The following is a 16,184-nucleotide window of genomic DNA, read 5'->3' on the forward strand; positions in this document are numbered from 1 at the left end:
GTTCTCCAGTGCTGCCTCTGGCCTGGTGCAGCATGCATAACCCACTAACAATAACATCCTTCCTTCTCTTGAATCCCTTCAAATCTACATCCTGCTCCACTGCCCCTGACTGTGTCTTATCATGCCATTAGCAGATCAATTAGTTCTTCTTCTCACTCACTTTTCAAAGTCACCGCCGCTGGTGTGTCCCGATGGCTTTCTCCTCCACCAGCTGCAGCTCCACCCCTCCTGATTGATGTCAGCAGGGTATCCTCAATCCGGCCCGCCCCCTGCATCTGTCGGAAGGAGAGAGGAGAGAGGAGAGGGAGAGGGAGAGCAGGGAGCAGGGCAGCGATCTGCTCACATAGCTTGACATTCCAGACATTCCAGGGGGGGGACACTCGCCCCCCCTTGCCCCCCCCCCCGTGCTGACGCCCATGGCTGTTGGTACTTCCGTTCTGTGTAAATCTCTTTGTGGGTAATTCATCTCTGCTCACAACCAAGGCTGGGCCAAGGGGTAGGAAGATGAGGTGGCCATTTCAAACACTTCATCAGGAGAAGGATGCAAAAAAGTGTAAGCTCCAGGACCTGCAAACTATACTGCCAAAGTAGTTCACAGCTCATGGTTGGGAAAGGGGCACTTTGGCCTTTTCACCTTTTGTACTAAAGGACCTTCTCCTGGCACTGCTCACAACACATGGCTGGCTATGCAAATACTGTGTTGTTGTCTGTTCTGGAGAATGTATGGGTTTATACATCTTTCTGTCTTAAATATACAGCTATTTTTATTGATCATGAAATAAACATGGACAGTAATTTGTTGTAAATTCATTGTTTTTCAGCTGACAATACAGAGGGTCACAGACAGGACTCTGCCAGAAGCTCTGTCATTGTCTGTAATGAGTTATGTTGTATAGTAGTCTATGTTCATTGATTTATGGAATCCTGTACACATACTTACTGTGGAACAATAGCAGACATTTTTTGTTTTGTTATAAAAATAACACACACTGCACAGGTATGAGAATGTAATTTGTTAGCTAAGAGCATAATGTTTGCTGCTTGAAGTGAAGAACATTTTAAAATGAAATATATTTAGAATAAAGCTTTACTTTGTTAAGGAAAAAATATATACCAGATAAAAATTATATACATTGAAGGGGTTCAGCAAATGGTATGGTAGATTCCTACCTTTGTAACTTTTCCTAAAAATAAATGAACATCTTCAAACTCAACTTTTAACAAATGAGTAGGGCCTTTTTATTTTTGAAAGTATATGTTCATTAAGCTTACTAAATAAGATGAATCTGCATTCATATTACATGCCCAAACATGTGCAAGGAACTTTAAAAATCAGATACCTTTCTTGCACATGATTTGACAAATGAAGTAAACACAGCTTTATATTATTTACTAGGCTTAATGAATATTCGCTTTGTTAAGTAACTTCCTACCCGGAGCCATAAATTGTGATTATGCTGCAATAAACCCATGTAATCAGTGGAGATCACAATGTACAGGAGGTAGGTAGTCAAACATAAGTTTCGCTAAGTTATGTCTACCTCCTTATTACACATGAATCCAGCAACCAATTTTGGAAAACAGAATGCATATCTACTGTAGAGTTATATGAATATAATATTAATATAAATATGTAAGCTAATGCAGCCAAAGCATCTAGAGACTGATGGGCTACTATATAGTGCATTTGTTATGGCTTCAGATACACTTTAGTTTAATTACACTAAATCTTTATTTTACAGATTTTTTTTTAGCTGTGTGCAAGTCACAAGATTATAATGTAATGTGTTCAGGTACCAGTGGAAAGTCCATAACAAATCAGCTAGACTAGGTCTCTTCAGTCACATAAATAGAACATAGAACTGGTGGCCACTGGTCAATAATTGTATTGTGCAGGAAAGTATAGAATTGCCGCAAAATGTAAGTTATATGGATGTATCAAGAAAACAGATCAATACCATATATGTTAGAACTACATACATCTGACAATATCATTATTATTTTAATATATGTGACAGAATATAAATAAATGGACCAAATTTATTTTTCCTTTAAGTTGGTAGAGAAAAGCCTACAGGAACATCTGCAACTCCCAGCAAGAGCAGGGAAGAGATTTCCCAACAGGATGAAGCCATTATCGATTCTCAGGATTTGAGTCCATCAGTATCCCCACTCCCAAGCAAAAGTGAGTAGATAAATTAAAGCAACCCCATTTATTACAGTATAAGCCCACAGCACAAAAATTCTGACCATATTTCTAGGAGGAAATCCACCGTTTACTTTAGTGGGATTTGAGGGTCAGGATTGCTGCTTTCTTGTCTTGTGCTAAATGTAAAATGGTCAAGATATGTCTGTATGATAAGATAGTGTTAATAGCACCCAGCTCCTAAATACTAATTTCTTAAAACACCTGTCTTCTGTTTGCACCTGTCAAATTATGATCCATGCAGAAGCACAAAGGTCTGTCACTAAGACCTGGGGTTATATTAACTTATAAAAAAATTCTCTAAAAATAGCCAAAAATAAATGTGTAAAACTATTCTTTTCAAACAGTAATTTATTTTTGAAAGCCTAATTGTCTCATAAATTGTTAGTTTATGAACTCTGTAAACTATCAAGCTGATAAAAATAGTTATATGGCTAAAAATAATGCGTTAAGGCAAAAAACACATGCGTTCGGGCCTAGCAAATTGAGCCTAACACGTTATTTTATCAGCGGCAGGGCTTCAAATAGTTCTTACTCTCATCGACTGGTTTCAAACTTACAGCTATCCTGGGGTTAGCCATATAATAGGGAGTGATAACCTGAACAATAATCTTTATAGACTGACTTTTGCAGTCAAAGTACTTTAAACAGTGATTATGAAAATGTGCGTACGGTAAATTAATCTGATCTGTGCAGTACTGCATTTATAAAATTGAAAATGTACATTTTTGAATATTAAAATATAGTATTTCAATGAAAATACCACATGAGTTATGGTTTTGTGAAGGCAGCCTAAAAGATGTTCATTGTTAGTTTGTCCCTTGATGGTGCACTGTAAATCATTTTATTCTACGCTGTATTTTATGTATATTTAGACCAGTGGTTGTCATATTAAATGGGGGCCTTAATTTACATCAAAGGGTATTACCAAATGGCGACATATAATTTTCAGTATGTGAATTGCTACAGTGGACTGTCATAGACAGCAGACATATATAGGAAAAAAAAGTGAGAGATTGTGCAGACGCTTCAAGTGTGGTTGACATGCTTCAAAACATTATCAGAGACAGGGTAAATGTTACATGAAGCTAATAGGGCTCACTGATATAACCCATTCACAATTTTAGTCCTCTTTTTTTTGGGGGGGGGGGGGGGTTAGGACAAATGGCAAACCAGGTATTACACTAAACTTGTAGGTAAATAAGAGAACCAGAACCTTTGCTAAGTGGAATAGTGGGTTTCAAATTAGTTAGCAGGGTCTCCACCCAGGACAGGGCCTTTGTGAACAGAGGGGATTCCCTTCCAAAGAAATGAAATTTAAAACAACTGGGAGCAAAGGAACTACTGCAACCAGCACATAATAATTAACCATAAGTATATAGATGCCCACCGACATGGAAATTATATAAGCTTTATAGGAAACATTAATACATCCAATGTTTAAGCAGGTATTATACTTAATGGGCCCTAAAAGAATCCTGATGGAATTGTGCACTTATTAAAAACAAAATAAAAATACTACGCTAGTGCAAAAACAATAAAACAAAGTAGGCTGCAACTATTTTGTGAGATATATACAATACAAGAATATAATAAATATGAGTTGCGCTAATAGTGAATGTCAGAAAAATACTTGATATCAAATCAGTCCACAGCTGTTAAAAAAAGGAATCCTTCATGTGATAAATCACCGCTATCCTTCACCAAAAGTAGGCTCAGATAACACCACCACTAAAGGCTGAAATGCTCTCTTACCAGCTCCTATTGACCCCGTATTAGGAGGTGAATGACGTTTTTGGCTTAATACCCAGCCGGGGCCTTTATATAGTCCAGGGTCCTCTCAAAGCTACACACACCGATACTCAAATGGTAACATCATAGAGACACACAAAAACATAAAGAGCTCCACATATAAGATCGTTAACACTTTTTATTAATGTCTTAAAAGATTACACTTACATGGTTGACAACATAAAATCCCCTTTAAAACAAACATGCCGGCCAGCATGTAAACACAGCCCGTCCTTATGGGATCGCAATTGCGGTGATATCAGCATGTCACTCCACCCAATGCATTTCATCATACGTTGATGTCTCCTGGGGTACGAGCAGTGTGCTGAGTCACCACTACTTATAAAGTACAAACTTAGCTAAGCCTCGGCCGGACACAAGACTCACTTCCAGCAAGGAAGTAAGCCAAACCATGCCTTTACTTGAATTCCTAGGGACACGATAGCCTCCTGTATTGAAAATGGCAAGTTCAAAAATATAGTGGCAAATTAAAAAATATAATATTTAAAATTTATCCTTCATGTCACGATGTCTGAATTTAAATAGACATTAAAGAGACATCTCTCCCTAATCCTCCTCTCCCCAATTAACCCCCAAATATGGATAACTCCAAACAACACCAAAATAGCCCAGCGAGGGTCTCAATATTTATATCACTTAAATGGCTTCCAGAAAGCAAATTCTAAATAATAACCTACTGCCCTTCTCTAGTGTATAAATCACTATAATACATATATGATTCTCCAAAAAATGACAGGAAGTTTCATAAATTGATACAAAGGGGACACCGTATTGAAAGCAATAGGGTGTCATTCTAAAGGAAAAAAATTAAATTAAGTTAAACTGCCACCCAGTCATTAGAATGCCACCCAATGACCAAAAATTGAATTACTTAAACAATATACTTATAAAATAAAAATGAACTATGATAATTATAAAAACAAAAATTTAAATAGAGTAAAAATCAAATAAATAAAATATTAAACCCCATTGCCCACAGATGGAATATAGTGGGCACAAGTGATAATGTAAATGCATTTGTTGCTAAAAAGAATCCATTACTTATCTTTATTCTCCCCAAAGGCAGACCGGGACTGAGAGTAAGGTTCACAACTGCCAAGGTACACGTATTATAAAAACTTGTTACTAACAAATTCCAAATACAAGAGTTATTGATAAATGCATTCACATCTACATATACATTTAAACCATTCAGAATATACGATTTTTTTTCTATGTATCCAAGCCATTTCTAATTTGGAAATCTCCCTAACTAGAGAGCTACCTTTCCAGTGCCCAAAAATATAGTATGTGTAGGATCCCTTATGTGTACAGCTGCATAGTGTTTAGATACTGAATGATTGATTTCTAAAACCCTTTCTGATATTAGTGATATGTTCATTCAGCCTCACCTGTAAGGCTAGTTTAGTCTTGCCCACATACTGGAACCCACATGGGCACTGCAACAAATACACTATCCCCAGTACTAGAACATGTTATAAATGGTTCTATCTCAAACACATGTGAAATACTCATAGAGACAAAACCATTCGTTCTCCTATTTTTACATCCATTTAGGCTACACACCTGGCACTTTCTACATTGGTAATACCCTGTAAGATTCTGAAAAACAAAGTTAATGTCTAATAGGTGGGTTATGATCATTGGGAGCTATTTTATCTCTCAAAGAGGGGGCACCCCTAAATACTACTTGTGGTTTACTGGGTGATTTTGACTTCAAAACTCTATCATTACCCAATATATGCCAGTGTTTCTGTATCATACGTTGCACATTTTGGTGCTGAACAGAAAATGTTGTAATGAATGGAAGAAATGAACATCCATATTATTATTATTACTTTTAGGCTTATCCTTCAACAGATCATTTCCATCTAATTCCATAACTTGGCCAATAGTGATCTGGAGTGATTCCAAACAATATCCCTCTTCTACAAATCTATCGGTCAGGACAGCAGCCTGTCTATTAAAGTCTTCTAACTCTGTACAATTGTATCACAAGCTCACAAGTTTTGTCTCATTCTGAAAAAAATGTTACTTGATAAGAGCCTGAAATTCTCTTCACCAAGAAATTTGAGCAAGATTTAGACATATATGGATGTACACAAGTACAGTATGTGCGTAAGCTAAATATAAAGCGGTATCTGATCACCAACCCTATCAAAGCAAATAGAGAAATTGCATCTGAGTTTAAAAACTCTGGTCTTACTAATGCCTCTCTTTTTAACCCTCCTGGTGCCCTTGCCCCATCCCTGAAAGTTTTTCAGGATGTAGTTCTTAGGGATCTAGATCAGATTAAGATCCGGAATGTTAAAATGAGCAAAGATCTAGAGGAAGGTTTAGACTCCTTAGGTAACAATAAGGAATTAGTTATTCGCCCAGCCAATAAAGGGGGTGGGAACATCGTACTTGATAGATGCGACTATCTCACTGAAATGCATAGGATTGTGGGTGAATGTGAAACCTATACCCCTCTGACTCGGGATCCTGTTGGTAAATACAAGAAGGAATTAGAAGAAATTGTTATAAAAGGGTTTAAATCTAATATTTTAAGAAAAAAAGAAAAAACATTACCGAAGGCACCTTGTACCCCCATTTTTTGCTACCTGCCCAAAATACATAAGAGCATTACCTGCCCTCTGGGCACCCCCATAGGGAGTGGTATTGACTCAGTCACATCCTGGGTGGGCAGGTATGTTGATTTCTTTCTCCAACCATTGGTGCAGAAAATGCCATCATATGTGAAGGATACGCGACATGTGATCAATTTATTAATTAGACACACACCTATGGAGGGTATGTGGTTGGTCACAGCTGATATCAATTCTTTATATACGGTCATACCCCATGACTTGGGTTCAGCGGTTGTTAGATACTATCTGGAACAGGAATCTGACTTACCTTACAGTCAGATGACTTTTCTTATGGAACTCTTGAAATTTGCGGAAACGCATACTTTTTTTTGTTTAATAGCCAATTTTTCCACCAGGATAGCGGATTAGCCATGGGGGTTAAATATGCCCCTAACCTTACTAAACTTTTTATGGCTAGGTGGGAGGAGGATGTCATCTATGCCCATCCTCTTATGGGATGGTAGTAGCCCAGAATTGGATATATTCATGAACTCCCTTAATAATAACAATAGGGGGATATATCTCAACCATGAGGCTAGTCTAAAGGAGATACATTTTTGGGACTTGAAGATCTCGAACGGTGGAAGCATTTTTGTTACATCGACTTTTTTTTAAACCCACCGATAGAAATTCCTATATCCCTTTGGACAGTTGCCATCATGACTCGTGGCTCAGGTAGATACCTAAAAGCCAATATCTGAGGTTGAGACAAAATTGCACTGAGGTAGATGAGTTTACAACTTAGGCCAATGTTTTGATGGTGAGATTTGTGGAAAAAGGATACAACCTTGATTCTCTTCAATCCATTGTGAATCAGGTGAGTGAAATAGACAGAGCAGACTTACTGGGAGTGAGGCCTGTTAGCATAGCCTCACCCTCTGTACCATTTATCACTACTTTTTCGATACAACATCAGAATATTATGCATCTTATTCCTAAACATTGGCATATTTTGGGTAATGATTGAGTACTGAAAACTTTCTTGCCTGATAACCCACAAGTGATGTTTAGGGGTGCCCCCTCTCTTAGAGACAAATTAGCTCCTAATGTACTCAACCCCCCCTATTAGAAACATAAGGTTTTTTTTAAGATTGTTCCTTGAATGGGTGTAAGAGTAAGAGAATGAACAGCTTTGTCTCGGCTAACACTTCGATAAATTTTGAGATAGAGCAGTTCATCACATGCTCCACCACAGGAGTGTTTTATTTGTTGCAATGCCCATGTGGGTTGCAATATGTGGGAAGGACTAAACGGGCCCTGCAAGTACATTTTTATTGAACATATTAGTAACATCAGCATGGGCTTCAGACATCAATCAGTGTCCAAACATTATGCTACTAGCCATAATAAGGATCCTACCAATACCATATTTTTGGGCATTGACAGATACAATGCCCATTGGAGGGGTAGTTCCCTAGTTAGGGAAAGGTTGAAGATGGAAATGTCTTGGATACACATGAATAAATACTATGTCTCCTATTGCCTGAAAGTGGACGTAGATGTTAATGCATTCATTGACAATTCTTGAGTAACTGTTATATAAAAATATGGTTGTTTGTATTAACCATTTAACATGACATCTAGGTGCCCTTTTTTGGGGTGGTTGCTTGTTCAGAGTTTTTAATACAATTTTCATAAACTCGATCTTAGTTTTTACATCAATTGTTGGTTATAATTTTTGGCATTTATGCATTTTTTAGAAGTGTGTCACTTTAATATAGCGTAGTTTTGGGTCCCTGTGAACATGAGCCTTTGAGTGTTAGGTGTAGAAGGCCCCTTAATAATAAAACAAATGTGATATTTTTATATCTACTTTGTATAATTTTTAGAATGTTTGTTCTTTTTGGAGATGGCAAAATAGAACACTCTGATGGTACGCTAATCACCTTAATGGTAGTATGCTGTCTACAACATGGCCATAATCTAACTTTATTCTATTTTTTATTAAAAAAAATAATTTTTTTAACGGTTTTCTGACACCATATTTTTTGTAGTGAGTATGTCAAAAATCCTAGGTATTTCCATTAGGGGCTACTCTTTAGTCCAGTTATAGGTAGCCCCTATGAGGGAATTAGTGACTTCCTGCTACCTATGCCACTGCAGAGCAGACAGGATATAATATACACTGCTCAAACGGGAATCAGTTAGAGTGTATGCACACTCTTTACTTATTTACGGCACTCACAGGTTTGAGTATTTACTTTTAAGGCCCTTTAGGTGATTATGATAAGACGCAGATTTTTTTTTGTACCTTGGGGTGGCTTTATAGGTATTGCAACAATTGTCCAATGCTCAGATCAAGGTGTGGTTGCTGTCCTTTTTTGAATATATAGTGTGAGTCAGTGTGCTGCCTGTGCCCCAGGATGACGTCCGATTGTGATGAAACGCGTCAGCAGGAGAGGCATGCTGGCATCACCGCATTTGCACAAGTCCCGGAAGGATGAGCTGCTGTGTATGGCCGGCATTTTTCTAAGTGTGTTTTCAAGTGTCTTCTGTAAGTGCAACCTTTATATACCCATTAAGCGTTATGGAAGCTTTATTTCTTTTGGGATTATCTATGACTGAGTCTCCTCAAGAGTGGTAGGTATCATTTTCTTCAACCTAAGTCCCCTTGATTGAACAGAGGCCTAGGCTGGGCTATAGCCACAGGCGAGAGAGACCTTTCCGTGATAGAAGGTCAATAATATTTGGTAAACAGAAAATCTATGAGGTGGAGGCTCCCTTTTTAATGTGGGATCACACATCATTCTGGTGATGAAGAGTGCACTTTGTGACTATATGTGATATCATAAATTGGAACTTGCCATTTTTAATATAGGAGGTGTTCCTAGGAATCCAAGTAGAGGCATGGTTTGGCTTACTTCCTTGTTGGAAGTGGGTCTTGTGGCTAGCCGAGGCTCAGATTGAGGTTGGCTAAGTTTGTACTGTATAAGTAGCAGTGACTCAGCACGCCACCCTTACCCTAAAAGACGTCAGTGAATATTGAAATGCGTAGGGTGGAGCGACGTGCTGACATCACTGCAATTGCGATCCCAGAAGGATGGGCTGTGTTTACCTGCTGGTCGGCGTGTTTGTTTTAAAGGCAAATTTATGTTGTCAACCATGTAAGTGTAATCTTTTAAGACATTAAAAAAACAGTGTTAACGATCTTACACTATGTGGAGCTCTTTATGTTTTTGGGTGTCTCTCTTATGTTACCATTTGAGTATCAGTGTGTGGAGCTATGAGAGGACCCTGGACTATATCAATGTCCCGGCTGGGTATTAAGCCAAAAGCGTCATTGACCTCCTAATATGCGGTCAATAGGAGCTGGTAAGAGAGCAGTTGAGTGGTGGTGGTGTTACCTGAGCCTACCTATGGGGATGGATGTTTTATCACATCAAGGATTCCTTATTTAATCACCTGTGGACTGATTTGATATCAACTATTTTTTTGGAATTTCACTATTATTGCAACTTATATTTATTGTATAGTTGTGCACTTATACCTATACACAGTATACAGCACACTGTATACAGTAGTTATTACTAAAGATACCTTCAGATGAATGTTGCAGCAAAGTGGCCCTTGAGGATGATCATAATGCAGCGTCCATCTTTGTGAGACCTGAAGATAAGATGGTGATGGGGAGATCCTTTAATCGTTGTTCAACCTGCCTGGAATGCAGCTTCTCACCAGCAGAAACTGTGGTGTGGCACTGGAACTCAGAGTTACCTAACTGCTCTGCCTCTTAGTTACTAGTAATTTCTAATCTGTCATGCAACTGGACTTCTAACTACCAAAAGTGGCCATTCGATGCCTAACCTGACTTCAGCCTATACTGCTTATTGAGCCCTAAGCTAAAAATAGCTATAGAATCCTGGACCAGAAGGGACAGGATTAACTAAAATAATGAGAGCTGTACATAAATTATAATTATAAACAAGATCACCTACTAATATACTGGAAGGTGACCCAGAGGCGTAACTAGAAACTTCAGGGCCCCGATGCAAGAAACCATGCCTGGGGCCCTTCCCTTCAAGCCTGGGCCTCTTCCCACTGATCCTGGGGCCCTTTACTTTTGTTGCGGGGCCCTTTATTACGGTCCCACAGCGGGACCCTTTCACAAGTTCTGCAGTGGGCCCCCTTCCTGCCATCTTAGGGCCTCCCCACGATGGTGGAATGCCATAGCCCGGTCTCAAGTGGGACCTTTGCGATCCTGGAAGTTCACCCATTGGTGTCAGTATTTTTTATTTTTTGGTATTTTGATTGTATTATTTTTTTACAGTGTCACTGACTATGACTCTGTCCATTCAGAAAAGGAAGGAGCTGGTAAATTACATATTTACTGACCCCTTCCCGGTTCTCTATTGTGACACATCCCATGCAGCAGCCGGCAGGAGAGGGGAGAGAGGAAGCTGGAAGTACAGCGGGGGGGGACCAGGGGAGCACACAGGGGCCCAGAGACAGCAGAACACAAGTGAACTGGATAGGAGGAGTGGGGGCAGCATACAGAGGAACCAATCTCCTCCATTTTCCTCCTGCAGCTACAGGAGGAAAAAGGAGGACAGTGATTTCTCTACATGATTCCCCCGCCACCCCTCCTATCCAGGTGCACAGGGGAGCCGCACAGGCCCCCTGGAGCATAGGGCCCGGTTGCAATTGCAACCCCTGCATCCCCTGTAGTTACGCCCATGAGGTGACCATTAAATACAGTAGCACATACCTAGCTATTTGGCATTGTACATGTGAGATAACAAAAATAGGGCAGAGATGCTTCTGTCACCAGTCTTTAGATATATACAGTATATACAATATATACACATATATAAACACCCAGAAGCTAAGAACAACAATAGTTAACTATTAAACATAGGAGATGTTGCCTAATAATCTCTACATGCTGGTCTGGGTTAAGCATCAACTATCCCATACACATGACATGTGTAACTTTCTCTTTCTCCAACCATTTCCTCCTTCTGGGGTTTTCAACCTATTAACTCAAAAACAGGATGTGGTATGCATAAATAACTCTGTGAACATTAAGCAGAACAGCCACTTACAGACAGCAGAGGGCAGCAGAACCCTACACTATACAACACTCTCTGTCCCAACATAGACTGCTGGAGTCTAAGGAGCATACAAGTACAAAAGGGCCATTTGTGGCCCTTGGCCTGCATGTTGAGCTCCAGAAATTAGGTTAATATTGAGTGCCTTGGTAACACTGTTTTTTTCACTTACATAATATAGCATGGTTAATGTAACTGGGTAGAGACTTGAGGCTATAGTAAGTATTTCTGTATAGACCAGGATATGAAATAACAATTGTATAAAAGGTAACAGCAATTCCCCTTTAAATACAATGGCAAAGCATTGTGTTCTACTGTGCTGCTACAACATGATCTAAAACAGCTAAACGCACTATGCAGTAGGAACGTTCCTAATTTTGAATTTAAAGCAGTGTTCCAACTGGGGGAAAAAAAAAGTAAAGTCAGCAGCTACAAATACCGAAGATGCTGACTTTTAATATATAGACACTTGCCTGTCCAGGGAGTCCACGATGTCAACACCCCAGCCGAATTTCGGATCAGCTGCCAGGTGCTGCCACCCCCATTCGTTTCTAAGGGAAATTGGCACTGAAGCCTTTTGGCTTCACAGCCGGTTCCCTACTGCACATGCGCAGAGCGTCCTGGGCATTCCTATTGGCTCACTAATTGGACCACTTTTGGGTGGAACTCCACTTTAAATGACTTGCTTTATAAAGCAGCTCTTTTTTTTTTTTCCACTTTTTATTACAAAACCCTTTAAATTGTTTACTTTCTTCTGTATGTGGGCAGTGGACTCGGCTTGTATTTAGCAATCAGAGCGATGTCTCTCACAAACTGGCAATAAATCAGTGCAGATGGTGGCATTTAAAGGGGTCACCGATCTGGATGTGACACATATCCCTTTAAAGTCACACTGCATTTTAGATGATTTCCCCTTACAAGGGATATATTGGTTTGGCGTATTCCTCAATTTTAGCACTGTGTTATCCTTTCACAATACAATTGTATGGAGATCTTTTGTTTCTTATTTATGATAGATGGCAAAAAACTGAACAGCTCTGGAAATATTGTTCATTCCTCAAATGATTGGAAAGTGTCAGTCTTGACTGGAAGTGCAGGAACCTCAGCTGGCGTCTCCCTGTGGGTGTATGGAAGTAAAGGCTCCACTGGCCCAATAATACTCGGAACTGGGAAGAAGGGTCAGCTTTTTAAGGCAAGACAAGAAGACGAATTCATGGTAATTACATTAAGCATAAAAGATAAAAACATTCAACATTTTTAAATCATTGTATCTCCAGCATTACACATTTCATTTGTCATAATCTAAAGAAAGTGTCTGCATTACATGCTACCTAACTAATTCATTATTTTTTTGTGTTGACAATACGTTTATTTGCAATACATCTAGATCATTTGCTGCTAGTAAGGTGATTGCCATCAAGTGGTTAGGCCAGTCAGCAACATGAGAATAAAATTGCTTTGTGTTTACACTAGGTTTTGGCACAGAAAGAAAAATGTTAACAAAACCACTGTACAATTTCTTTATAGCTACTAAATTACCATAGCAGCAAGTGAACTAACATTTTCAGAAGGTATCAGCCTCATATTTTTCTAAAGACAGGTCTACTTTAACCTTTCATGATGCCCAAAGTTAAGAAAGGCAAATATGCATACATATATACATTGTCCCAAATATGTCTCAGTATTTATTCCATTCTTTGTTTAATTTTAAACACGGGAGTATGGATCTACCTGCACACACGGTATAACATTTACTATTTACAATGATTATAAAAATAATGTAAAATTAGTTTGCATTTGGCATCTTGAGAGAGGTAAATGATGTGGCGCAGTGCATAAGGCAGCAGAAGTACAATAGCTGGAATAAATAAAAAGGTAATTTAGGAATCAGTGTAAGCACTTATGTTTTTTAAAAGCTGCAATTACTCCTATAAAACAGCTATCCATGGAGCAAGCTATAGATGGCAACTATTCATTGGAAGAAAATCTATTACTCTATCTTCCTTTCATGAATAATTAGCAGAGATGTAACTGATAGATGAACAAATGTTCTCTTCCCATATTATGCACACATTGGCATACACTAAACATGTGCTATTTACGACATGCTAATCATGTAAACTAATTAGGTGATAGACATTTTTAGAACTGCTCTTTAAAATTGTGTTCAACTGGGCCCTTTAAAAAGACATGAGACCAAAAGCATTATGGGCTGTTTTTAAAGTACACTTCTCATGCTAGAAATATGTGGTTGCCATTGCCGACCTTGTTCTGAAAATGTTGCTGGCCTGGTGTCATAGACTCAGAATAAGCATATAGCACATGAGAGTCATACTTATTCTACCTTAGGGATTTAGAAAATATTTAAGTTAACTACTTGACGTCCGCGCTATAGCCGAATGACGGCTACAGCGTAGACCAGAATTGCCCGGGGGGGGCGTACATTGACGTCCTCTCGGCAACGAGCGGCCAGCGTGCTCCCTACGGAGCGCGCCCGGCTCGCTCTGTAATCAGCGAGTCCATGAGACTTGCCTGATCACAGATCGGAGAATGGGGGGCGACCCCCCCCCCTTACCACGTGATCAGCTGTCAGCCAATGACAGCTGATCATGTAAAGTAAACAGCGTGAGGAGAAGAAAACAGCAATCGCCGGCTGCTGTCAGAGGAACATCGGTCCCCGAAGAGGAGAGGGATGATTTGTGCCCCCAGTGCCACCTACTAGTGCCAACCAGTGTCACCCACCAGTGCCCACCAGTGTCACCTACCAGTGCCCACCAGCGCCTACCAGTGCCCATCAGTGCCATCTGCCAGTGCCCACTAGTGCCACCTACCAATGCCCCCCAGTGCCACCTACCAGTGTCACCTATCAGCACTCACCAGTGCCACCTATCAGTGCCCCATCATGTGTCCCCTACCAGTGCCTATCATTGCCCATTAGTGCCACCTTCTAGTGCCCATCAGTGCCCATGAGTGCTGCCTATAAGTGCTCTTCAGCGCCACCTACCAGTGCCCTTCAGTGCCCCCCATCAGTGCCCCCCATCAGTGCCACCTTATCAGTGCCGCCTTATCAGTGCCCATCAGTGCAGCCTATCAGCGCCCATCAGTGCAGCCTACCAGTGCCTATCAGGGCCCATCAGTGCCGCTGCCCTTATCAGTGCACATCAATGAAGGAGAAAAATTACCTGCAAACTATAAAAACAGTTTCTTGTTTTTTTCAAAATTATCAGTCTTTTTTTGACTAAAAACCCCAGTAGTGATTAAATACCACCAAAAGAAAGCTCTATTTGTTTGAAAAAAATGATAAACATTTAATTTGGGTACCGTGTTGCATGACTGTGCAATTCTCATTCAAAGTGCGACAGCGCTGAAAGCTGAAAATTGGCCTGGGCAGTAAGGGTGTTTAAGTGCCCAGTAGACAAGTGGTTAAAGAATTAAAAATGGCTACAAGCATTTTTAAAGAAAGGTCTGCAATGGCAGCTAACATATTTCAAGTCTGATAGGTTTCCTTTAAAGTGTATGTTAGCAAAACTCTTTTTGCTAGACTAGTAAGGTAGGGTTAAAACTCCTGTAAGTTTATGTTTTACTGTCAAGTGTCCTGTGCTGCAGATAGTAAATTAGAGGAAATCTCTACAAAATGTAAAAACACACATGAATGAAATGAATTGCATGTGAATGCATGTTTTTATACATTGACATGCATTTCACATTGTTAACCATAAGACTGGTTTCATTTAGCCCTGCTCTGTGTATCAGGAGTCACGGTCAGTGCTGTTATGCAGAACCCCTTGCAGAGCAGTTCTCCTATAATCTGTAGGCTAGAAAGGCAGTTACTCAAAGTATTCAATGTAGCTCTTTATAATAAAGAAATAATAATAATAGTAAAAAAGTGATTTCCTTACTCATGGGTTTTAATCACATCAGAGGCCCCAGTTCAGATTAATTCTTCCCAGTATTAACCCCACAAAGGCAGAACATAAGGCAAACCAGAGTGCTTTTCAGAAAAACAAGCATTTGATAACCAGTAAAAGCAATATACACTCATGTAGTGTAGATAGTGTAATAGATCACATAGTGTAAAAGAAACTGCTCATTTCAATCCTACTGCCTCTCGCACAAATGCCTCCTCTGCTTATGTCACTTGTAACTGCCCTATGCGTTACATCTCAAGACTTCCTCAGGGGCAAAAAAAATACAAAACACATATATAAGCAGCAACACTTTTCCTATCTACAGTATATCCAATCCAATTACAAGAATCTGTGCACAGTATATAATATGTGCAGTGAAAAGTATACAAAAAGACAAATAAACATAAAAACAGTGACAGTCATAATGTATACACTGTGCACAAATCAGTGCATTCACGTGCACTAGCCAATAGGGGCTAGATCCACAATAAGTGTCATATAAATCTTTCTAATGATATCCTCAGTAGCAACCACATATATTGAAGTGCTCCAAACCAGTCTTAATTTGATTTATTCTCGT

At 39.5% G+C, this 16,184-nt stretch overlaps 1 protein-coding gene across 1 annotated transcript in view; it reads left to right on the plus strand.

Annotated features, from left to right (window-relative positions):
• The window catches only part of LOC309556825 (lipoxygenase homology domain-containing protein 1-like), a gene marked incomplete at its 5' end in the record, with an annotated part of 436,205 nt that overhangs the window by 128,944 nt on the left and 291,077 nt on the right, over positions 1 to 16,184 (plus strand). Inside the window, 2 exons of the mRNA XM_082259345.1 lie at positions 2,057 to 2,185; positions 12,713 to 12,912. Coding sequence (XP_082115471.1) covers positions 2,057 to 2,185; positions 12,713 to 12,912 — 329 coding nt within the window. The remainder of the gene's footprint in view (positions 1 to 2,056; positions 2,186 to 12,712; positions 12,913 to 16,184) is intronic.

Source organism: Pelophylax lessonae (genome assembly GCF_965119305.1).
Source record: "Pelophylax lessonae genome assembly, chromosome: 5".
Classification (NCBI taxonomy): Eukaryota; Metazoa; Chordata; class Amphibia; order Anura; family Ranidae; genus Pelophylax; species Pelophylax lessonae.